The sequence below is a fragment of the Malaclemys terrapin genome, chromosome 4 (genome assembly GCF_027887155.1).
Source record: "Malaclemys terrapin pileata isolate rMalTer1 chromosome 4, rMalTer1.hap1, whole genome shotgun sequence".
NCBI classification, from domain to species: Eukaryota; Metazoa; Chordata; order Testudines; family Emydidae; genus Malaclemys; species Malaclemys terrapin.
In genome coordinates this window covers 73,967,475-73,992,238 of record NC_071508.1, presented here as the reverse complement: position 1 = coordinate 73,992,238, position 24,764 = coordinate 73,967,475, and the positions used below count along the sequence as shown (strand labels likewise).

At 47.1% G+C, this 24,764-nt stretch overlaps 1 protein-coding gene across 1 annotated transcript; it reads right to left on the bottom strand.

Annotated features, from left to right (window-relative positions):
* Nucleotides 1-10,328: 10,328 nt before the first annotated feature.
* On the bottom strand, nt 10,329-12,656 carry LOC128835584 (uncharacterized). Its single transcript, XM_054025129.1, has 2 exons — nt 11,868-12,656; nt 10,329-10,873 (listed from the first exon to the last, which is right to left on the bottom strand). The coding sequence occupies exons 1-2, from the start codon at nt 12,649-12,651 to the stop codon at nt 10,398-10,400; spliced, it is 1,260 nt and encodes a 419-aa protein (XP_053881104.1). The 5' UTR covers nt 12,652-12,656; the 3' UTR covers nt 10,329-10,397.
* Nucleotides 12,657-24,764: the final 12,108 nt, after the last annotated feature.

Here is a 24,764-nt window from a genome sequence, read left to right as displayed (position 1 = left end):
AGCTGGATGTACTCAACTACTCTTAAAAATCAGGCAATAAGTGATTTGTTCAAGATCAAACTGTGGCAATACAAGTATTAGAATTCTGGAGCTTCTGACAATAAGTGCCAGGCTTAACCCACTGCTAGACGACACTACTTTCCTATATATTACAACCACAAAGCCATCGAGTGTAGATAGATGGCATGATGAACACATGTTTATCTGGGATTCCAACAACCTTTGGTCTGCAGTTTCGACGAAGCCTTAGGGTTTCTGTCGTTAGGCAGTTCTCCTGCAGGCCAAAATACTTGCACCTAAACGCCTATCTGATGTAGGCTGTGTCCAAAGATACCGAAATAAATTCTTCCCACCGTAGTCAGTGACACAGAACTGATTTAACACAACAAATCTAGATTCTTATTCATTTGAGGGTGAATGTTCTGTTGTTGGGACTTGGGAAATACAATAAAGCCCATGCTGCAACACTGTGATGTTTGTATCACGGTATGATGAAGTTACATCATAGCATTACATCACCTCATACTAACTCAACATCACCACATGAAGATGCAGGCTGGGATGCTCCTTCGCAGCATTGCATCAAGAGACGCAGGATAAATTTGAGACTCCTGTAAGACAGACTCAAGATAATAAGGAGTGTCCTGGATGTTTTGGAATGAAGATGGGGGATGGCTCTACCCAACCTAGGAGATTCTAGCACGGTTGTAATACCCATTTCAGAGGCAGATGATTTTTATCAGGGGAATGGGAGATGTGTGGGGGAGTATGGAGGGTAAACAACAACTGTAATTTTGGGAATGTGGAGACAAATTCTGGGTCTAACAATGCCATTTTTAAGGCTGTGCCAGTCCTCAGTACCCCTTCAATTCAAGCCCTATGATTCCTGTGGTAGGCATGATTCCTATTGCTGAATAAGGATTTGTGCCTGCAGTCAATGTACAATATTCCCATTGTGAGATCTAGGGATGATGTCAACTTGTTTGACTGATGTACCAGTCAGCCAGAGAAAAAACAACAACTAACACACCAGTGCCTAGGTGCTTTCCTTGGCATAACAAAGGATCAGACTGATAGATCAAGATATGGATGCATTCCCAAGGCACCTCCATTAAATGCTGAATCTCCCAGAAGACACTTTTTTGTCATGTGTTTGTTTCTGCACAGTAAGTCTGACTGGAAAAGACTGTAAACAATGGTGCCTGCAGATGTATGGACAGTGTGCACAGTGTGTATTATTGGCAGGGGCACCAATTGGGGGCAGGGCCACCCAGATGGGGGGCAAAAGAAGCAGTTTGCCATGGGTACCCTGTTTGAGAGGGCCCCAAACCAAGTGATATTGTGACCCAATTCACCAGCTCACAACGCCACTCACTGAAATTTGGCCCAGTGGCCTCTCTGTCATGCGACTCCAAGCACCAGGGTGCAATTCCTGGAGCAGGGAGCAAGGCCCAGTCCCTCAGGACAAGAGCCAAACTGCCACTGCAGGGTGAGTGTGGTGCAGTTGTGTGTACCATGAGGAAAATTTCAGAGAATGCCCCGTACTGCAAATGCCCACAAGCCATAAGCTATTCTGAGGGCAACCTGGCATGTTATCATTGTAACACATCCAACCCCAATGTGATCAATGACAGCTAATTTAATCTAAGAACTCTGGGTACTTAATAATTTAAGGGTGAGTATTATGCCTTTGAAAGTGAGATACTGATGGTACTGAACAGAGCCACAAACACTGCTGCTGACAGTGCTCCCTGTTATGTCAGTCCTGGACTCCAGGCTCCTCTACCACTGTATTTCACTCCTCACCTGCAGGAGCATCCACTTCTATTAGAGCTCTGCCCACTCCCCACCCCACCCATTACTCCACATCCCATTCTTGAGCCTCAATATGTGCAGCTATTACAGTTTGGGGCTCCACACAGCTCAGAAAATGCACCTCGGTCTTGACTTGCAGCCTCCCTGACTATCCCCATTCTATTCTTCAGCTGAGTCAAGATTTCTAGTTGTGCTGCTCAACATGGGGGAGTAGTAAAATGAACAACTGAGGCTACCAGGAACTAGCCTGTAATGAAACATTTAATTCCCAGCCTAAGCCAGGTATGAACCTGTGTACTAAAAGCATGGTCTTGAGTTTAAAGCGGAGGCCTCAGAGACAGAAGACCTCAGTATTATTCCCAACTCTGCCACCAACTTGCTGTGTGACTTCGGGAAAGTCACATAATTTCAAACTGTACCTCAGTTTCCCCACCTGCTTAATAATGCCCATCCCATGGGAGTGTTCCAAGGGCCACTGCACATTCTAAAGCCCTTATCTTGTCATGCTGCACTCTGACCTTTCCAAAGCAGAGAGCACTGAGTGGCTGACACATCAGGACACCTACCCTGCTATTTTAGCTGTTTATGGGACGTTCTGTTCCAGTACTTCCTGCAGAAAAGCATTCACTGTAAACCCTAATCTAATGTGCCTCCTTAATGTACTGCTAATGCATGCAAAACTTTTGCCAAAGAAATCTAATATCAGGGCCACAATCTGTTCAGAATAAACTCATTACATTTACATCCAAATCACTGTTTAGGGAATGGGGACCATGATGGATAATGAATTCGTGCACAGTGGTTATGGGTACCTCTTCTGGAGAAAACAGAGTGGTATTAATTTTTTGTTAAATATGCTTCATTTTATTTTAATGGACTAGGCAGGTTGGGGATGAAGAGTCCATCCATGCATCTTGTGTTGTCCTATTGAACACTTCCTTTAAGAGAGAGAGTATTATTTCATCTAGTATCATATTTCATACTTGTTCTGTTGGTCGAAGGCCAGCAGAGACTTAGATGGATTCAATCTGTTTGTTGCTTAATGTTTCAAGCAAACGTGGACTGAAGTCTTAATAGAGTTAATTAGTTGTCAATGTTCTGAGGTGAAGAGAAATGTGCAAATAAAAATCTCTTTACTCTTTCACACTGGACTGAACAGGCTCTTGATTCAGGGCTGGTGCCAGCTGTAGAAACTCCATGCTGTAACTGTTTAGAATACACTGTGATCTATGCAAGAGCAAAGTCCAGCTGAGACCAGCTAGGTTCAAGTTGATTCAGGTCATGTCTACCCTATAGGCACAGCTGTCTTCCTCTATTGATGGAATGTTTTTTTTCCATTGATGTAAGTAATCCATATTCCTGAGTGATGGTAACTAGGTCAATGGAAGAATTCCTCCATCAATCTAGTGATGTCTACACTGTGGGGGTAGGTTGGCTTAACTACTTTGGTTTGGGATCTGAATTTTTCACACCCTAAGTGACATAGCTAGTTCAATCTAAATTTTAAGTGTAAACCAGACCTCAGCTAGAGGAGAAGATTTCACTTTAGCTTCCCTGTCTCCTGCTTAGTTATATATTATATACATAGTGGGCCTGGCCATGGGAAGTGCAGTACCAATTCCCAAGATGCCCCAGGAAAACTTGAGTAAAGGAATTACCATAATGGATCAAACTAGTGGCCCATGCAGTCCAGCACTCTGTCTCTGACAGCATCCAGTACCAAATGCTTTAGAGGAAGGTGTAAGAAACTACAGAAGGTAGTTATGGAATAACCTGCTCACAAGAAAAGTTTCTAATCCCCATTGTTTAGGGGTTGGTCTATGGCCAATCGAGTTTCATCATGTATGACCAATGATGTTCAAAGAGAAAACATGAGATAAATAATGAAAAGTTAATTAGATTTTAAAGGACTCTCTGATAATAATTTATAAGACTGTTAGTAATGCAAGGAAGGAATTTATTTTTAAGATACTTTGTTTTTATCTTGACATTTTCCTTTACAATGGCATGCTAATTTAAGCCAGTAGTCGTGATGGGGTAAAGCTCAGCGGGAGAACGTGATAGAGAACAGATCATTTATATTCTAGGTTCTGAGCCTTTTCAAAGTCCTGTTCTCCTTCTGATTTAAGGAGTTGTTGTGGAAACTTTCCAAATGTACAGGGTGTGCCTGGCTTTTCATATCTATTCACATCTTTTTGTGTGTATTTCAATTAAACCAAAACAATTGGGGAAAGAAATAACTTTTGTTTCATTTCTGCTGTGATTAAATGCCTGATCCAGCATCACAGAAGTTAATGGAATCCATCATTACTGAATGTAGTTGATATTTTTGGAAAAATCTCTAGTTTTCGCATTAACTGGAATAAAACACAAGCAATGGGTATATCCCAAAGACCAGATTCTTCTCAATTTCAGCATTTTCCATTTCAAATAGGCAAGGAAATAACTTATTTAGGTGTCAACATTTGTCCTATCTTTCCAAAATTGTTTCTATAAATATGGACTATCTATTAAAATAAATTTCCAAAGATGTAGAGGAGTGGTGTCTCCTCCTTCTGTCCTTATTGGGGAGAATAGAAATAGCCAAAATGAATATCTGCCCAAAAATAACTTGCATCATTAGCCTATTGCCTTTCAAGGTCTCTCCCTTGCTCTTTGTTCAAATAAACAGGTTTATTATTTAATTTATATGGGATAAAAAACAGCCTCTCTTGTCACCAAGACACTTAAAATATCCTGGCAACTGGAGGTACGGGGTCGCCAGATATGCATCTATATTATCTAGCATTCCAAATGCATCCTATTATTAGGTGGTTCCCCTCCAGTAGCTCTGTATATACCCCAGCCTGATTTTAAGATTGAAAAAAGCTTAGCTATGCCATTTGGTTCCCTCCCTTCTTTTATATACCTTAAGGGGTTACCCATGCCCTTAAGGGAAAATCCAATCCAATTTTTGTATCTACATGGGGCTCCCTGCAACGTTAAGCCTGTTACAGCATCCAATCTTACTAATTTTCTTCTCGTTCCACTGTGAGGTAACCCGTGCGTCATAGTCAAGGCTAACTCCATGCTTAAAACAATTTGGATAGGAAAAGGGTTAACAAAAATTAAAGACATATTATAAGATGGTAGACTGGTCTCCTTCAGTTACATGTGTAAGAAATATCAGCTACCGCTGTCTCACAGTTCCTTCTTTCAGAGGCTATGCTCAAGGATTCATTGAAGGATGGAGACAATTGCTCTGTTTCAACTTTCTCTCCTCTAAAAGAACATGTTAAGAAATATGACATCAAAAGTCACTTTGTAGGAATTATGTGTGGTGGCTTAATGCTTTGCATTATCCTCTCGAAGAAGTGAGGTTTTTACTCACGAAAGCTTATGCCCAAATAAATCTGTTAGTCTTTAAGGTGCCACCAGACTCCTTGTTGTTTTTGTAGATACAGACTAACACGGCTACCCCCTGATACCTCTCTACCTCTGTCTCAAAGAAAAATGGGGAAAAGAACTTAGCCTTATTATTACAACGGAAACCTGGGAGGTAGAGTTACCATATTTTGAGTGTCCAAAAAGAGGACACTCCATGGGGCCCCGCCCCCAGCCCCGCCCATGCCCCCCCGCCCCAATTCCACCCCTTCCCCCAAAGTCCCCGCCCCAACTCCGCCCCCTCCCCTGCTTCCCGCGAACATTTGATTCTCGGGAAGCCTGAAGCAGGCAGCAGGTAAGCTGCGGGGGATAAGGGGGAAGAGGCGCGGCCCAGTCTGGCCCCCTAAACCGAGCGGCTCCCTCTGGCAGCCGTCCCCGGCCCCAGCGTCTCCAGCCTGGCTCGGCTCCTGGGGTGCCGGCCCCGGGCCAGCCCCCGGCCGAGCACCCCCAGCCCCTGGCCCAGCATCCCCAGCCCCACACCGACGGGCCCGGCACCCGGCCCTGCACCCCAGGGTGAGCCCCCGGCCCAGCACCGCCGGCCCCGGCCCGGCCCCCAGCCCAGCACCCAGCGGCGCCAGCCCCGCCCTATTTTCCCGGACATGTTCAGCTTTTTGGGATTTCCCCCCGGACGGGGATTTGAGGCCCAAAAAGCTGGACATGTCCGAGAAAATCTGGACGTATTGTAACCCTACTGGGAGGATACCTGGCTTAATATGAAAGAGACTTGTTCTTCTAGATACTACTGGACTCCCCAACATTTGTTTGAGGCTAGATTGACAACACAGTGGTGGAGATGCAAACAACCACATGCCAACCTTTCACACATCCTCTATACCTGTCTAAAAATGCATGTGTTCAGGAACACCATATTCAGTGCTCTCTCAAAAACTTTAAGGGTTGCTATCTTTCTTTCTCCAAACTTGTGTATTTTACAGGTGCTGGATGAGCTGGTATTACCAGTTAACATTGAGAAATGGATTGCAGTAACTATTTTAGTACCCAGAAGAGTTATTTTGAGAAAATGGAACTCTGACGTTCCTTCCTCATAAACAGACTGGCATAGTGAGCTCTTTACTGCTGCATTCATGGAAAAAATGACTCTGTCTAATAGAAATGCTTGGGGGGCGGGAATGAGGGTGTCTGCTCACACACGAAACTATTGCATACTTTTGCAGTTTAGTATATAATAGTCCCCGATATTCATAGGTTATGTTCTGTTATTTATCTATTTAGTCACTTAAATAATTAATGCCCTGCATGACCTCTGTGGGTTCAGGATTTTTTGTTGGTTATGTTTTGTTTTTCCAGGTTTTATAAATAATGACCATTGAATTTTTTAATGTATATGGTGTTTCCATCTTGTGCGTGTATTTACATACGTTTTGTTTTATGTGTTTATATTTTATATACAGTCAATACAAATAAAAGTTTTTTAAATAGAAGTTAATGGAAGTTTTACCATTTACTTTATTATTTGTATTACTATACTATAGAGTCTAGGAGCCCCAGTCACAGACCAGAACTTCATTGTGCTAATCACTATACAAACCTAAAGGAAAAAGAAGAACAGGAGTACTTGTGGCACCTTAGAGACTAACAAATTTATTAGAGCATAAGCTTTCGTGGACTACAGCCCACTTCTTCGGATGCATATCCTTACTTATATACTTCGGCTGTAGTCCACGAAAGCTTATGCTCTAATAAATTTGTTAGTCTCTAAGGTGCCACAAGTACTCCTGTTCTTCTTTTTGCGGATACAGACTAACACGGCTGTTACTCTGAAACTTGTCATTCTAAAGGAAAAAGACAGTCATTGCCCCAAAGAGGTGTAAGATTAAGCCTTAAGTAATAATAATTTTAAATCTTAAAAAATAGCAGCAACAACAAGGGATTGGATGACGCAAGGAGTTGATTGTTAATGGCATATGGATCATTTCACCTCAGCATTCAGATTACCTGTTTAAATCTAGGTTAGGTCAGTGGCAATGGAGAGATTTTATGTTGGCTGTTTGGGGACCAATGCAAAATGAGCAGGTGGTACTCTGTGTTCTGATCTCTAGTCACAAAACCATTGCAATGTCAGGTGTTAACTTACTGCCTTGGGGGCACTCTGAGAGGGGAAGTCAAGGATAAAATGAACTCAGACACTGAATTACCTACTCTCCCCTAGTGGTCCCTCCGGGCTAGGATTGCAGCACATTTGTTTAAGTGTGGGGGAAGCTTGCACTGCTATTGCCCTTGATAGCACCTTTCACCAGAGCTACATTTATTACAAAAACAAACAAAACTAGATGAAGTGATTGAAAACTGGCCCAGCACCACCCCAATTCAACATGTGCTCTGCATTGCTGCCGGATGAATTTACCAGCTATAGATTTAAAATTTTTATTAAAGTTAATGTTTAAAATGAAATATACACAAATTAACAAATTTATTAGAGCATAAGTTTTCGTGGGCTACAGCCCACTTCTTTGGCTGCATATAGAGTGGAACATATATTGAGGAGATATATATACACACATACAGAGAGCATGAACAGGTGGGAGTTGTCTTACCAACTCTGAGAGGCCAATTAAGTAAGAAAAAAAAAACTTTTGAAGTGATAATCAAGATAGCCCAGTACAGACAGTTTGATAAGAAGTGTGAGAATACTTACAAGGGGAGATAGAGTCAATGTTTGTAATGGCTCAGCCATTCCCAGTCCTTATTTAATCCTGAGTTGATTGTATCTAGTTTGCATATCAATTCCAGCTCAGCAGTCTCTCCTTGGGCCTTGTCTACACTACGAGAGTAGTTCGAATTTACTTGCATCGAATTTTTGGAATCGATATTGCAAAGTCGAACGTCTGTGTCCACACTAAGGACAGTAATTCGACTTTGTGAGTCCACACTAACGGTGAAAGCGTCGACATTCGAAGCGGTGCACTGTGGTCAGCTATCCCACAGTTCCTGCAGTCCCCTCTGCCCATTGGAATTCTGGGTGTAGACGGCAATGCCTTCTGGGTAACAAAATGTGTCGAGGGTGCTTTTGGGTAACTGTCGTCATCCGTCCATCACTCCCGCCCTCCCTCCCTGAAAGCGCCGGCGGGAAATCAGTTCGCGCACTTTTCCAGTCATTGACAGCGCGGATGCCACAGCACTGCGAGCATGGAGCACGCTGCGACCATCGCTGCAGTTGTGGCCGCTCTCAACGCCTCGCAGCTTATCATACAGGTTTCCCTGAGGCAGATGCAGAAAAGTCAGGCGAGGAGGCTACGGCACCGCGGTGATGTCCTGAAGTCTGAGAGTAGCACAGACCTCTCAGAAAGCAGGGGACCCAGCGCCGAGGACATCACGATGGCAATGGGTCATGTTGATGCCGTGGAACGGCGATTCTGGGCACGGGAAACAAGCACTGAGTGGTGGGACCGCATAGTGCTGCAGGTCTGGGATGAATCCCAGTGGCTGCGAAACTTTCGCATGCGGAAGGGAACTTTCCTGGAACTTTGTGAGTTGCTGTCCCCTGCCCTGAAGCGCAATGACACCCGGTTGCGAGCTGCACTGAGTGTACAGAAGCGAGTGGCCATAGCCCTCTGGAAGCTTGCAATGCCAGACAGCTACCGGTCTGTCGCGAACCAGTTTGGGGTGGGCAAATCTACCGTGGGGGTTGTTGTGATGCAAGTAGCCAAGGCAATCGTTGATGTACTGCTGCCAAAGGTAGTGACCCTGGGAAACGTGGAGGCGATCATAGATGGCTTCGCAGCGATGGGATTCCCAAACTGCGGTGGGGCCATAGATGGAACTCACATCCCTATCCTGGCACCGGACCACCAGGCCACCCAGTACATTAACCGAAAGGGCTATTTTTCCATGGTGCTGCAAGCACTGGTGGACCACAGGGGACGTTTTACCAACATCTACGTGGGATGGCCGGGCAAGGTTCATGACGCTCGTGTTTTCAGGAACTCTGGTCTGTTTAGACGGCTGCAACAAGGTATTTACTTCCCGGACCACAAAATAACTGTTGGGGATGTGGAGATGCCTATAGTCATCCTCGGGGACCCAGCCTACCCGCTAATGCCCTGGCTCATGAAGCCCTATACTGGCGCCCTGGACACTGAAAAAGAACTCTTCAACTACCGGCTGAGCAAGTGCAGAATGGTGGTGGAGTGTGCTTTTGGCCGTCTCAAGGGGAGATGGAGAAGCTTACTGACTCGCTGTGATCTCAGCGAAACCAATATCCCCATTGTTATAGCAGCTTGCTGTGTGCTCCACAATCTCTGTGAGAGCAAGGGGGAGACCTTTATGGCAGGGTGGGAGGTTGAGGAAAATAGCCTGGCTGCTGATTACGCACAGCCAGGCAGCCGGGCGATTAGAAGAGAACAGCGGGAAGCGCTGTGCATCCGGGAGGCTTTGAAAGCAAAGTTCCTGAGTGAGCAGGGTAACCTGTGACTTTTAAGTTTGTGTACAGAGAAGCTGTACCTGCCCCCGTTTCTTTACCCAGTTAATGTTGACTATCCTACCCAGTTACATACCCCCTTCACCCCCTTCCAACACACGTTTCGAAATAAAAATAGTTCTACTTTGTTAATGCACACCGTTTTCTTTAATACTGTTTTCGCGGGAATTTTTTAAAACTGGGACGCAGACTGTGGTGCGGAGCGGGTGTAGTTCTAAACTCAAGGATTGACGGGCTCCGCTGCGGTGGGATGGTTGTTTCAACGGAGCCTGTCACCCCTCCTGATCGGGACTGTGTGTATGGGGGGGCTATGTGACTTTGTGGCAGGGGGAGGACGGTTACAGATCCCCTGCTGCGTGGCTCTGTGATCCTGCATAAGGACCGCCGCTTAAGATCTGTAACTGCCCTCCCCCGCCACAAAGTCACAGAGCAACCCACCCCCCACCACATAACATGAAAACAACCTCCCAGACTAACCAGGGTAACTAGTCACTGCATCACTGCACTGTGTATGTGCCCTGCTGCTGTGCCTGCCCCCGCCTATGTACCCTGCCAAAGGCGACTGTCCTGTCCAATTACCAACCCCCTTTCCCCTCCTCCTCCAAAAGAACATCATTGAAACAGTACTTAACATGAACATATTTTTTATTATCAACTACACATGGAACTGGGAGGTGAAACTTGGACGGGGGCTTGTGTCAGGCGGGAAGGAAAGAACTTTTCAAGTTTTGGGGAATGAGAGCCTTCTGCTACTAGAGCTCTCTGCAGGGGTGGAGTGAGAGTTAGCAGGGACTCTGCCGCCTCTCCTTCTTTGCACTTTGGGTGAGGTGGGTATGGGACTTGGTGGCGGGGGAGGGCGGTTAGAGATGGACTGCAGCGGGGCTCTGTCCTCCTGCCTCCGTTCCTGCAGAACATCCACAAGGCGCCGGAGCGTGTCTGTTTGCTCCCTCAGTAGTCCAAGCAGCGTTTGAGTCGCCTGCTGGTCTTCCTGCCGCCACCTCTCCTCCCGATCCATGTTTGCTTGCTGCATTTGGGTCAATTTCTCCCGCCACTGGGTCTGCTGTGCTGCCTGGGCTTGGGAACAGGCCATAAGTTCAGAGAACATGTCCTCCCGTGTCCTCTTCTTCCTATGCCTAATCTTCGCTAGCCTCTGGGAGTGTGATGCCAGGCTAGGTTGTGAGACAGTCGCAGATGTGGCTGTGGGAATGGGAAAAAGGGAGTGAACTCCTCAGAAAGATAAATGTAGTTGTGAACAAAGAACATAGTCTTTCTCTGTGAACAAGACCATGCACAGCACCTATCACATGCGCACTCAGCACAAGGTCGAATTCTCGGCCTTCGCATTCAGTGCCTGGGGTCTTCCACAGCACATTTGAGAAGCGGGGCAGCACAACGGAATTTCTGTTGCAGGCAGACATGGTAAGCCGTAGACTTGTGGCAGTTTAAAACTTTTATATTACCACTGGCCTCATTTCACATTTAAAGCAATGTCAGTCCCTGCTGCCAGCAATCCGGCAAGCGGGAACTCTGCCCCTGTCCCACCCCCTCGCGGCTGTCCCCAGGAACGATCCCTTTCGGCAGCCCCTCTCCCGCCTCCACCGCGTGGCTGCAAACCAGCGGTTACAGTTCTGTAAAGGAACGAGCAAGCAGTCCCAACACTAACATTCCCCTACCTAATTCAAAGCAGGTCACCATGGGCGACATCACCCTGATGAGGATCTCTGACAGCGAGAGAGAGAGAATGCTCCGGGAAAGCCTCCAAAGACCAGGGCCGTATGCCGCCCTGCTGTGCAGAGCAATGATTCCCGAGTACTTGATAGTCTCGTGGCGCGGCAACGTGTCGTACTTCGGAGGACCCAATAAGGCCGCTCTCCCCAGGAACCTCATGCAACGGCTTTCCAATTACCTCCAGGAGAGCTTCATCGAGATGTCCCGGAAGGATTACTGCTCTATCCCTGCACATATAGACCGCATTTTACTCTAGCTGCAGTAGCAGGGACTAAACAGTAGAGCGGCTTGGGCAGGACAATCACGGAAAACCGGACATTGCTAGATTTTTTTTCAAAACTTGCACTGCCCATGACTGAACCGTTAAGTGCCTAGGGCAAAGTAATCATGAACAACCCATTCTTTTAATTGTTAATATTCCTGTTCTGTTAAAAATAAATGTTTAGATGTTTACAACACTTACTGGCTGATCCTTCCCCAGATTCTGTGTCCGGGGTAACGGCTGGGGACGCTTCGTAGGGGATCTCTGTAAGGGTGATGAAGAGATCCTGGCTGTCGGGGAAATCAGTGTTGTGAGCGCTGCCGACTGCCTCGCCCTCCTCATCTCCTTCCTCATCTTCCCCGTCCGCTAACATGTCCGAGGAACCGGCCGTGGACAATATCCCATCCTCAGAGTCCACGGTCAGTGGTGGGGTAGTGGTGGCGGCCGCACCGAGGATGGAATGCAGTGCCTCGTAGAAACGGGATGTCTGGGGATGGGATCCGGAGCGTCCGTTTGCCTCTTTGGTCTTCTGGTAGCCTTGTCTCAGCTCCTTGATTTTCACGCGGCACTGCGTTGCATCCCGGCTGTATCCTCTCTCTGACATGTCTTTTGAGATCTTCTCATAGATCTTTGCATTCCGTTTCTTGGAGCGCAGCTCAGAAAGCACGGACTCATCGCCCCACACAGCGATGAGATCCAAGACTTCCCGATCAGTCCATGCTGGGGCCCTCTTTCTATTCCCAGACTGCACGGCCATCACTGCTGGAGAGCTCTGCATCGTTGCCAGTGCTGCTGTGATCGCCACGATGTCCAGACAGGAAATGAGATTCAACTGGCCAGACAGGAAAAGGAATTCAAATTCAAATTTTCCCGGGGCTTTTCCTGTGTGGCTGGTCAGAGCATCCGAGCTCGTACTGCTGTCCAGAGCGTCAACAGAGTGGTGCACTGTGGGATAGCTCCCGGAGCTATTAGCGTCGATTTCCATCCACACCTAGCATAATTCGACATGGCCATGTCAAATTTAGCGCTACTCCCCTCGTCGGGGAGGAGTACAGAAGTCGAATTAAAGAGACCTCTATGTCGAACTAAATAGCATCGCAGTGTGGACGGGTGCAGGGTTAATTCGATGTAATGGCGCTAACTTCGACATAAACGCCTAGTGTAGACCAGGCCTTGGAGTCTGTTTCTGAAGTTTTTCTGTTGTAAGATAGCCACCCGCAGGTCTGTCATTGAATGGCCAGACAGGTTAAAGTGTTCTCCCACTGGTTTTTGAGTATTATGATTCCTGATGTCAGATTTGTGTCCATTAATTCTTTTGCGTAGAGACTGTCCAGTTTGGCCAATGTACATGGCAGAGGGGCATTGCTGGCACATGATGGCATATATCACATTAGTAGATGTGCAGGTGAACGAGCCCCTGATGGTATGGCTGATGTGAATAAGTCCTATGATGATGTCACTTGAATAGATATGTGGACAGAGTTGGCATCGGGGTTTGTTACAAGGATAGGTTCCTGGGTCAGTGTTTTTGTTCAGTGATGTGTGGTTGCTGGTGAGTATTTGCTTTAGGTTGGGGGGTTGTGTGTAAGCGAGGACAGGTCTGTCTCCCAAGATCTGTGAGAGTAAAGGATCATCTTTCAGGATAGGTTGTAGATCTCTGATGATGCGCTGGAGAGGTTTTAGTTGGGGGCTGAAGGTGACAGCTAGTGGTGTTCTGTTATTTTCTTTGTTGGGCCTGTCTTGTAGGAGGTGACTTCTGGGTACTCGTCTGGCTCTGTCAATCTGTTTTTTCACTTCAGCAGGTGGGTATTGTAGTTTTAAGAACGCTTGATAGAGATCTTGTAGGTGCTTGTCTCTATCTGAGGGATTGGAGCAAAAGCGGTTATATCTTAGAGCTTGGCTGTAGACAATGGATCGTGTGGTGAAATTGTGGAAAAGCAACGTCACTTGCCCCATAACCTCAGCCATGCTGAACACAACGCCATCTACAATTTAGTCTCTGAGGTGCCACAAGTACTCCTGTTCTTTTTGCGGATACAGACTAACACGGCTGCTACTCTGAAACCTATACACAAAATAAGAGGCAAGGTACTGTACATTTGGGGTCAGGCTTGGGTTATGGGGGGTTACAGGTATCGTTTGCAAGGTTGAGAAGATACATATATATCGCATAACCTGCATAGACCCTGTAGGGGGCCAGGGTGGCTGCCCTCCGAACCTGAGGGTAAAGGGCCTTTCCCTCAGCCTGAGTGGGCGGGGCCAGCCCAAGCTCACTCCACCCCCCGGAAGGGGAGGGGTGGAACAGGAAGTATAAAGGGCGGGGCCCTTAGCTCAGTTAGAGCAGCACCAGGGAGGGAGGCAGATGCAGACCGTGGGCTGCTCCCTTCAGACCCTGCTGCCACACCAGGGGAGGCCCTGGACCAGTGGAGACCTCACCTGGAGGACGGACTGGGGCTGCCAGGACTGCCCGCTGACGAGTACCCAGAGGAACTGGAGGAGCCGGAGGGGGAGCTGGAGCTGGAGCCGCCAGCAGCCGAGTACCCAGAGGAGCCTGAGCCTGAGGGGGAGCTGGAGCTGCCAGCAGCCGACTACCCCAACGCACCGGCGGGACCAGAGGAATTCGGATGAGCAATCGGGTAGGAAGTAGCCCAGGGACAGAGCTGCACAGTGGTGAGTCTGTATTGCGGAAGGACGCCGCTGATCCAGTGGCGGGACCCTCGTCCTGCCACTGTCAGGGCCCTGGGCTGGAACGCAGTGGTGTAGGGTGGGCCTGCGTTCCCCTACCCGGCCGAGCCACGCCGGGACCTTTGCCGGCGCTCCCCTGCCTGAGGGGCGCGCTACTGACCTTTGCCGGCGCTCCCCTGCCTGAGGGGCGCGCTACTGACTTTTGCCGGCGCTCCCCTGCCTGAGGGGCGCGCTACTGACCTTTGCCGGCGCTCCCCTGCCTGAGGGGCGCGCTACAGACTCTGGCTGGCGGCCGCCCCGCCGCTAATTCCCCGCTGACGGAGGAGTGACCCAGGCCGGCCAGTGACCTCATAGCTCCCCACCGCCCCCTAACGGGTAGGTGGGTCGACGCGGATCGCAGACCCAGATTGGGGTGCAAGAGTTTTTAAAGTGTCAGTGGATAGGTGGGCTTGGGTATGCCACCCCTGGAATGAATAAGGAGTCCAAGTTGCAACTATTCCAGATCTTGCTTTAGGGAACACCATGCAGATTCATTCTCTGGCTCCTGTTTATCTGCATGGATCATTTCCCATTACTTAGGAAGAACCAGCATATAAATGGACTTTTGTTGTGAGGCCCAGTGACACCTAGTGGTTAAAGAAGGAGGCGCAGAGGATAATAAATAATGGGAGTCGGTGGGTTGGGAGAGACGAAAGGCAACAGAATCAGCAGACTAATAACGGGTTTTCAAAATGCCTATAGGCCCATATATCCAGTGGCTGGCGGTGAATGCAAAAGGCTGTGGCATGGGAAGCCTTTGTAATGAAAACAGAACATTTAATTGCTGGATGTACTAGTGCAATGTCTCTAAAACCAGTTTGTTGTCATAGAATTCACTATACTCCTCACAGCCTCTTACTGTTTCCCTCAGTTCTTATACTGAAGGTTGTAATCCATGGCTCTGGGGAGATTAGAATGTCCCTTTAGCTCCATCTACACTGGGAAATTGAGCTCTTGTCAACAGTGGGTTCCAGAATGGGCTTTCCTCAACTGGCCTTGATGACAAATTAACATAGTATAGATTGGAAATGGAACCATTTCCCATACCATTGCAGAAGGTATGATTGAGACTTACTGTTAAACTGTTTTGAATACCAATCACAGAGGACCTATGGCTGACAGTCATTGTTAATATAGAAGAACTCAGTCATTTCCAAGTACAATAACCTAAACTACTGCATGTCAAGATCTGACTAAGTGATCACAATGGTCTTTGCTTGCCTTAAAATATCCAAATATAGTAACATCATCTGAGAGACAGACCAATGCTGAGTTTGTTCAACATCTCGGAGCCATGGAACTTTCTAACTTAGGCCATGTCTATACTACAGTGGCACAGCTATGACACTGCAGCTGTGTCAGTGTAGCACCACAGCGTAGATGTCCTACTTTGACAGAAGGGGGTTTTCTGTCAATGTAGTTAGTCCATCTAATAGATGGGTTGGCAGAAGAATTCTTTTGTTGACCTAGCTGCACCTACACCAGAGGTTAGGTTGACCTAACTATAGTGCTCAGGTTGTGAAATTTTTCACAGCCTTGAACTATGCAGCTAGAGGGATCTAATTTTTAAGTATAAACCAGGCCTTACAGTCTGGCAGCAATCTTAATTGATCAGAGTAGGGAACTGGGAGTCAGAACTTGGGTTTGCCGCTCATTCACTGTGTAACCAACCTTGTTTACTAAGGCCTGGTATACATTACAGGGTTAGGTCAAGGTAAGCTGCGTCGACTGAGCTGTGGAAGTGTCTTCACTTAAATTTGGCTCCTGCCGACGTAAGTGCCTCTCTACGCCGATTGAGTAACACCACCTCCCCACGCGGCATAGAGTCATGGTCAATGTAGCTAGGTCAATGCAGTGTCAGCATAGACACTGCATTGTTTACGTCGACTGTTACTGGCTTTCAGGAGCCATCCCACAATGCTCCACACTGACAGTACAATTGATACTAGCGCTCCTGGTGAGGACACACACTGCCAACACAAGGAGCCAAGTGTGCACACAAGTGATTTAACAACTGTGATGGCTGTATGCTGATGTAAATTAGGTCAACATAATTTTATAGTGTAGACAAGGCCTTTGTTATGCTGCTTGTTTACTTTATGCTTTTCTCTCCACTAGGAAAATAAAGAGAGATTAAGTCTGTTCCATTTCTGTCCCTAGTCTCTGTCCCTTCTGACTCTCCAGCACTAGCTCTGCTGCAATGTCTGAGTTGCAAACACTATAGGGAAAAATGTTGAAATACAAACAAAACCTGCTTTAATTCACATTTTGAAAAAATGGAAACCTTTTTATTGATCTGAGATTTGTTAAACCTAATGTTCTCACAGGAGTGTTGTGAGCATTAATTAACGTTTGTTAAGGTAGGATGAGATCAGGGATAAAGGTTATAACACCCGGGGATTAGTCTCAGGCAGTAGCCTGACACGTCCTGCTGAGATATAGTAGCCTGTCTTCTCTGGGACAACTTGCAAGTTAGTCAGATTCATCATCCAGTGGGGAGTGGCCTGACCCGTCAATCAAATTTTAAGGGGTCATTTGAGAGCATTCAACATGTTGGGGGAAGGGACATTGCATTATTCAAGCCATTAACTTTTAATGTCCTCTTCATGCTGACATTAAGACGATCACTTCCAATTATAATAGAAATAATTGTCTGCAGTGGTATATAGAACATGGACACGTATCGGCATCTGGGAGCACCGCTGGTATCTTATAGGTCACATCCGTCAGTGATGGTATGATTAATGAAGGGTGGGGAGGTAGCTCCCTTTTATGGACATCCAGCCAGTAAGTTAGCTGTAAAGTCCCTCTTGGTGGCTGTTCTCTGATTGCTTTACCTGTAAAGGGTTAAAAAAGTCCCCCAAGTGAAGGAAAGGGAGTGGGCACCTGACCAAAAGAGCCAATGAGAAGGCTAGAACTTTTTAAAATGGGAAAAAACTTCCCCTTTGTCGCTGTTGTTATTGTCTGCGAACCAGGTGAACAGGGAGCAGTTATGCTATGAGAAGCTTTAAGCCAGGTATGATCATAAATCATCAGCTCATACCTTGAACTACTTATTTGGAACTCCCAAATGTGTAAGTAGATCAAAAATATTTAGAAAGATGCAATTAGGTTTATTTCTGTTTATTTCTTATGGCTAGTGACCTCCTCTGTGCTAATCCCAGATGCTTTTGTTTGCTTCTAACCTTTAAGCTGAACCCCCAAGAAAGCTATTTTGGGTGCTTAATTTTTGGAATTGCTCTTTTAAAATCTAGCAAAAGCCTAACTTCCAGATGTATTTTCTTTCTTTTTGTTTTTAATAAAATTTACCCTTTTTAAGAACAGGATTGGATTTTTGGTGTCCTAAGAGGTTTGTGCATATGTTGTTTAATTAGCTGGTGACAACAGCTAATTTCCTTTATTTTCTTTCTCAGCTCTTCCCTGGAGGGGAGGTGAATGGACTTGAGGGTACTCGACAGGGAGGAATTCCCAAGTGCGCCTTCCTGGGTTCCAAAAAAGGGGTTTTGCGTTTGGGTGGTGGCAGTGTTTACCAAACCAAGGTCAGAGAAAAGCTGTAACCTTGCCTGGAGTGGCAACTATTAATTTTTAAAATCCTTGCGGGCCCCCACCTACTGCACTCGAAGTGCCAGAGTGGGGAATCAGCCTTGACAGATGGTGTCCTCAGAGACATTAACACTCCCATCACGAGAGCCTCAAATGTCAACAAGTGAAACTCAAAAGGCACCAGGTGCTTCAGCTGAGAGGCCAGAGAAAGAGGGAAAACAGCCATTTTAAAGATGACAGAAGATTTTGTAAGGATGAAGGGGACAAACCAGGGTCTGAAATCACAATCCGGGCTTTTCTCTGTGTACTCAACAAGAAGAGTAGAAAGGTTGTTAGGATGAGATATATTTAATGATTAGAGATGGGGCCCAAACTCTAAATCAAAGCTCGTCTAGTCAACACGAAGCCCAATTCTCCATTGCCCTGCACCTTGTTTAGTCATTTATACCAGAGCAAAGTAGGAACAAAATTCTACCATTCAGACTCAGTAGCATTTTTCACCCATTCTGCACTTTGTAAATGACCACACAGGGTACAGGGCAATGGAAAATCAAGTCCACAGTGTTTAAAATGCCAGTGACATGTCTACACTAGCACTCCCACCATTGCAATAATCAGTGGAGCTACACCAATAACAACCACCGTGGGAAATTTTTTTTTTTTTTTTGAGGGGGTGAAGTCTCGTGTAGATAAGTCCTCAAGGCAAGAATTATCTGTCAGCAACAGTAATCAATAGGGAAGCTTTCCTGAATCATTCAACACCAATCAATGAGTCTGCATTACAATAACCAGAATTCTGTGTCAAGATGCTAAATGCAAAAGCCTTGTTTTCATGCCCACAAGGATCTTAAAATCAATACACATTCAAAGGCAACTGTCAAGTAGTCTTATTTGTATTGCTTTTCAATATTTTTACATTCTTCACAGTTTATTTAATAATAAACAGCAATAATACTTAGCACTTGTATTGGGCTTTCCAGCTGTAGATCATACCGTGCTGCACAAAGGTGGATAATCAGAAGCAGTATTTTCCTCCAATTACATACGAGGAATCTGATGCAGAGCATTTGTGCCTTACATCACACAGTCAGTCTACAGTCAGGCTGAGAATAGAACTCAACTCAGGTGACTCGTAGTTTGGTGCTCTACTGCACCAATAGAAAAGCCCAATCCTGGAACTCCTGAATCAAAGAATGATCAGGTTTTTGATGGGCAGGAACCATCTCTTCATTTGTACAGCACCAAACACGCTGCGACACACTCTCATTGACCTCCATTGACAAACTGTGCCAGTTTATACCAGCTGAGGATCTGGCCCAGTGACTGCCAGTGATTAACAAACCCATCTTACAAGCTTGACTGGTTTTCTTACTTGCATATTAGAGGATAATAACAAAACCCATAATTGTTACCTTTTCTGGTGAATTTTATCTTCAGTTAAAAAGTGTGTAGGCTGTAAGCTCTTTGTGGTAGGAGCTGTTTGCACAGCGCCTAGCACCATGGTGCTCTGGTCCATGATTGGGAATCCTTGGCTCAACAGCAATACAAATAAAGAAGAATATCATTTGATATTTAGGCTATTCACTTGTGCTGTGTTTTCAACAGCACTGTCACCTTAAAAAAATCACTATCACTTTAAAAGCACTGGAAAAAGGTATGTGTTTGAATGCAAGATAAATTACACACTAGAGCCCCAATCCTGCAATGATCTCTGCACGGGTGAATCATTGGGTCCATTCGGAGACCCACTAATATCTGCCATCATTGCAGAATTGGGGGCTGAGGTGCATCTTTATATTGCATACTGGCCTATGTTTAATATGCTTGAGTGCAACTAAGAAGCAGGCAGAGAGCATTCAAACTTGTGACCTAGAGGCTGATTAAGATCCTATAAATGTACTTGTTGAGATTGCTATTTTGGTTTCCCAAAACTTATAATTATTATCTGTAATAAACTTTTAAATAAACCAGCTACATTTGCTGCTCAAGTCAAATTCTTTCAGAATCCTAGAAAAGACTCACACAGACTAAGAAGCAATTTTGACATTCTGTTTCTTCCTTTAGTAATTTTCCTCTCTGTCCATTTTGCAAACTATGTTTTGCTTCTGTTCTTTGAATGGAAAATCTGTTTCTATAAACCTATATTTGCTTCTTGATATGTACATTGGTCATCACTGGTGAGATCAACGAGAATATACACAGTTCTAGCAGTAGCTTTTGTTAGTCAGGTGCCAGGACCCTGGCTACTGTCTTTACTCTTTGTCTAGGGAATAGCTGAGGTAGTTTTTGATAATATTTAAAGTTGAATGGAGATGCTCCTCTAGATGTTAACAGTCTTAAAGCTGCTCATATCTTGGTCTTACACTACTTATGTGTGCTCCCTCCCAGGGCTGCTAGGATTCTATGTCTATAGTCACAGAGGGCTGTTGTAGTCTCTGGAGAGGCTGGATGACTGCTCATGTGGCCGCTTACGTGGAACAAACAGAGAAATCAGGTTTTGTTAAAAGCTAACTTTTAATGAGAGCCAACCGAGTCAGGGCCAGGACACAGAAAGCTGAAATTCATCCTCCCTTTACTAGATCTGTTGTCTCTGGCCTATGCACAGTCTACCAAAACCTCTTCCCCAAGGCAGGCATGCCCTTACACACTAGGGTTACCACACGTCCGGATTTTCCCGGACATGTCCGGCTTTTGGGGGCTCAAATCCCCGTCCGGGGGGAAATCCCCAAAAGCCGGGCATGTCCAGGAAAATCGGGAGGGCTCGGCCGGGGCCTTTTTGTCTGGGGTCGGCGGTGCAGGGCCGGGGCTGGTGCGGGGCCGGGGTCGCGGGGTCGGGGGCATGGTGCCGAGCTGGGCCGGGCGCGCGGTGCCGGGCCGGGGGCCAGGGTCGCAGTGCCAGGCCGGGCTGGGTGCGGGGCCGGGCGGGGAGCCGGGGGGCCGGGCCCGCGGGGCCGGGAGCCGGTCCAGGCCCGCGGGGCCGGGAGCCGGGCCGGGGTCGGGGAGCCGGGCCGGGCCCGTGGGGCCGGGAGCCGGGGTCGCGGGGCCAGGAGCCGGGGGGTGGTCAGCCGGGGCCGGCACCCCAGGGCCCGAGCCGACCCAGGCTGGAGCCGCCGGGGGCCAGCCTGGGCCGTGCCTCCTCCCCCCACACTCCCCCTTACCTGCTACAGGCTTCCCGCGACTCAAATGTTCGCGGGAAGCAGGGGAGGGGGCGGAGACTTTGGGAGGGGGCGGGGCTGGGGCGTGGGGGCGTGGGCGGGGCTGGGGGCGGGGCCGGGGCTCCGGGGAGTGTCCTCCATTTGGAGGCACAAAATATGGTAACCCTATTACACACACTAGACTGTATTTTCAAAATGGGTTTGTAAGAGGGGCTGCCCAGTGTCAAAACATAAGTGGGACTAGAGAAAGATGGCCAGATTTCAAGATGGATCCATTTTGGCATGACACCTGGAACTCAGCAATATAAGTTGGCCACCAATAAACATGTCTTTTCTACAATTCTGCCTGCCTGTGTACACCATTTATTACAAACAAAATGCTCACCCTTTAAAAGAAGCAAGCAATACGAAAGCAGCATAAACTAAGATGTCTCTTTCTCTTTAAGACCAAAATCAGTTCTTCAGGGGTCATTTTTCCAAAGCAACAGGGAAATGAAACACACAAGCAGGATGTAGCTCGATAGCACAGGCCTGCCTTGCAGCAAGAAGTATATAAAGAAGAGACCACTGCTCCCAAACACAGGCCCCAGAGTACGCAGGAACTTAACTCCTTCCCTGGAGTCTCCCAACCAAACCGTTTCTCTTACTGAGGCCCAGCTGTCCGCTGCACCTTCCAAAACAAGCCACAGCTATGGGCTTCTCTCCAGAACCTGACAAAGGTTAAAGGTGGCTGGCCTGAAATTTTGAAAAACTAGATTTGGTCCTTTGTTTTTTGCTTCTTTATAATGAATAAAGAAGGAGCGAAAGGTTGGTTTGTTTAGGTTTTTTTGTTTCTTGGGGGGTGGTTTGGTTTTGGTTTGTTGGTTTTTTTACAACATGCTTTCAGACCTTGCTCTTCCATTATGAAGAAGCAAAAAGGGGCACAAATCCCAGTTTTTTTCCTTTGCAAGAGGCAGTCTTCCCTACGCTTTGAACTGTTCTCCCTCCTCCCCAATGGAAAGGTTTAATTCCTTCATGGTCCAGCAGGATACATAAACCTTGAGAGCAGGATAATCCCATATGGATGTTAGCTGGCACATGCTAGTGCTAGTGAAAGGCCTAATGAAGAACTTCCAGTTCTCACCAGAAAACTCCACCATGAAATTTAATAGTTGCTACCCCATGCCTCTGCCTACACTTATCTAGGCCCGGACCAATAAACTTGTCAGTGGACCTCTGTGCCCACATGAAACCCCACTGATGTCAATAGGGAGCTCAAACAGAACTCATTACAGCACGGGGCATTCACCATGAAGGGGACACACGGAAACGCAACTCAGAAGTTCCATACTCTCTGGGGAGGTCCTGAATTCAGGAAGCACCAGCTTACAGAATCTATCTAAAGTCTATTACCATAGTATCAGAGAGTCTCACAGTCATTCAGGTATTTAGCCTCACAATCCCCCTGGGAGGTAGAGAAGTGCTATCATCCACATTGCACAGATGGGGAACTGAGGCACCGAGAAATGAAGGGACTTGCCCAAGATCACAGAGGAAGTCAGTGGAAGAGAGCGAATCCCTGATCCCAAAGGCTCCCAAGTCCCAGGCTAGCATCCCAACCACCGGACCATCCTTCTGCAAAATGATGAGACACAATGGTTTAAACACGTTTCTGCCTCAACTGTTACATGGGAAAATCTGATTCTGGCCTCTTGTTCCTTGAGGCTGCCAAGAAAGAGAGGGGAAAAACTACAAATAAAAAAAGACCACCCACCCCAAATACAGCATATTTACTGAGCACCATTATCAGCTTTTGACCACTTCTGAGCTATCCGCTAATTCCATTTTTATATTAACTCAAACATGTCATTATTTCCCCATCATTAGAAGGTTCCTACAGTGAGGAAATGATGACAGTAGGAGCAGGGGCGGCTCTAGCTTTTTTGCAGCCCCAAGCACGGCAGGCAGGCTGCCTTCAGCGGCATGCCTGCAGGAGGTCCACCAGTCCTGTGGCTTCGGCATACCCGCCACTGAATTGCCGCTGAATCCACAGGACCGGCAGACCTCCCGCCGAAGGCTGCCTGACTGCCGCCCTTGCAGGGACCAGCAGGGTGCCCCCGGTGGCTTGCCGCCCCAGGCATGCACTGGGAGTGCTGGTACCTGGAGCCGCCGCTGAGTAGGAGGTGCGTGCATAGTAGCAGTTGGAGCGTGAATGCAATACAATTCAGCTGTGTTTACTGGAAGGCGATATCTTTGTTCTGAATATGTGACTCACAAGTAAATGTTCTCTCATGCCACAGACTCCTTGATGCCCATGATAGTCATCTAAACCCCTCCTTTCCGTCTCTCCACCGCTCCTCCTATTTGTCCAACTGGCAGGACGCTTTGTGTAATTCACTCCTTAGACAAATGGGTCAGGGCTTTGAGGTGCGGGCTCCCCACAAGCGGCGACATGTCCCTCTGCTCCTAGGCAGAGGCGCATCCAGGTGGCTCTGCATGCTGCCTCCGCCTGCAGGTACCGCCCTCGCAGCCAATGGGAGCAGCGGAGCCGGCACTCGAAGTGGGGCAAGGACAGCACACAGATCTCCCCATGGCCGTCTCTCCGCCTAGGAGCCGAGGGGCATGTTGCCACTTCTGGGGAGTCGGGCGGAGCCAGGTAGGGAACCTGCCAGCCCCGCGCCAACCGGACTTTTAATGGCTCGGTCAGCGTTCTGGTCAAAAACCAGACACCTGGCAACCCCAGGGCCAGACTTTTTCCCAGAATAGCTTAAGTATATCACCTGGGGGAAGGCCAGCTGATGTGGCAGTTTCCCTAATCTGACTACAGCTCCTGCTCCCTTGCTGATCAGGGTAGATCTATGGATTGGGCTGTGTAATGGGACTGCCTGGCTGAACAATCAGGTCACGTCTGTCTCCCATTTCATCCTACAAAACAGCATGTCAGTACTCCAGATAGGGTGCCTCCATTGGGATGGATCTGTAAGGCAGCTTTACATAATATACTACCCATACTGGGTTAACTTAATGGTAACAGCAGCACAAACATATTGTGCCTCTCTAAGCTGATCAATCATACTCATTAATTTCAAGAGGCCACAGATGGTAAACTCATACCCTGAAATAGCTCCCCCCAGAGTCTCATTTCCGGTTGCTCATGAAAAATGATAGAAAATAAACTCCTCTCCCTTCAGATTCTTCTGCCCTTGAAGGGTTCCCAGCATGTGAAAGTGAAATCAGTTCCTCTGTGAGCGGAAGCCCTTTCCCCTCACCAAGCGCTCTCCATCATGCTGCAAATAACAGTTGCACATTTACACTGCTTTCAATTTATTCTTTCATTTGCAGAGGAGCAGTGCAAATGAAAATTGAGGTGCCAGTGGTATGGCAGAGACGTGGGGATGGGGAAGGTCCTTGGATTGTGCAAAATGCAAGGTACTCCATGTGCGGTGAATTACACCGGACAAAAGGAGACTGTTTCTCTCACTGAAAGGATTTATTTAAATTTCCCTTCTCAGGGGAAAATATAACAGTATCCTAGAATAAAGGCCCATACCATTGCAGTAATACAATGGTAAACCCTATGCCTTCAGCTTCCAGCAGCTGAAGATAATGGGTACTCAGCACTTCCCAGAATCAAACCCTTAGATCATCTTTCTCCAGGCTATGCATCCACTATAGAGAAGATACTTGGAGCTTTGGG

Coding starts and splice junctions, on each gene's coding strand:
- LOC128835584 (XM_054025129.1), bottom strand. CDS start 12,651: ATGGAAATCGACGCTAATAGCTCCGGGAGCTATCCCACAGTGCACCAC. Junction 10,874..11,867: donor ATCTGGGGAAGGATCAGCCA/GTAAGTGTTGTA, acceptor CCATTCCCACAG/CCACATCTGCGACTGTCTCA.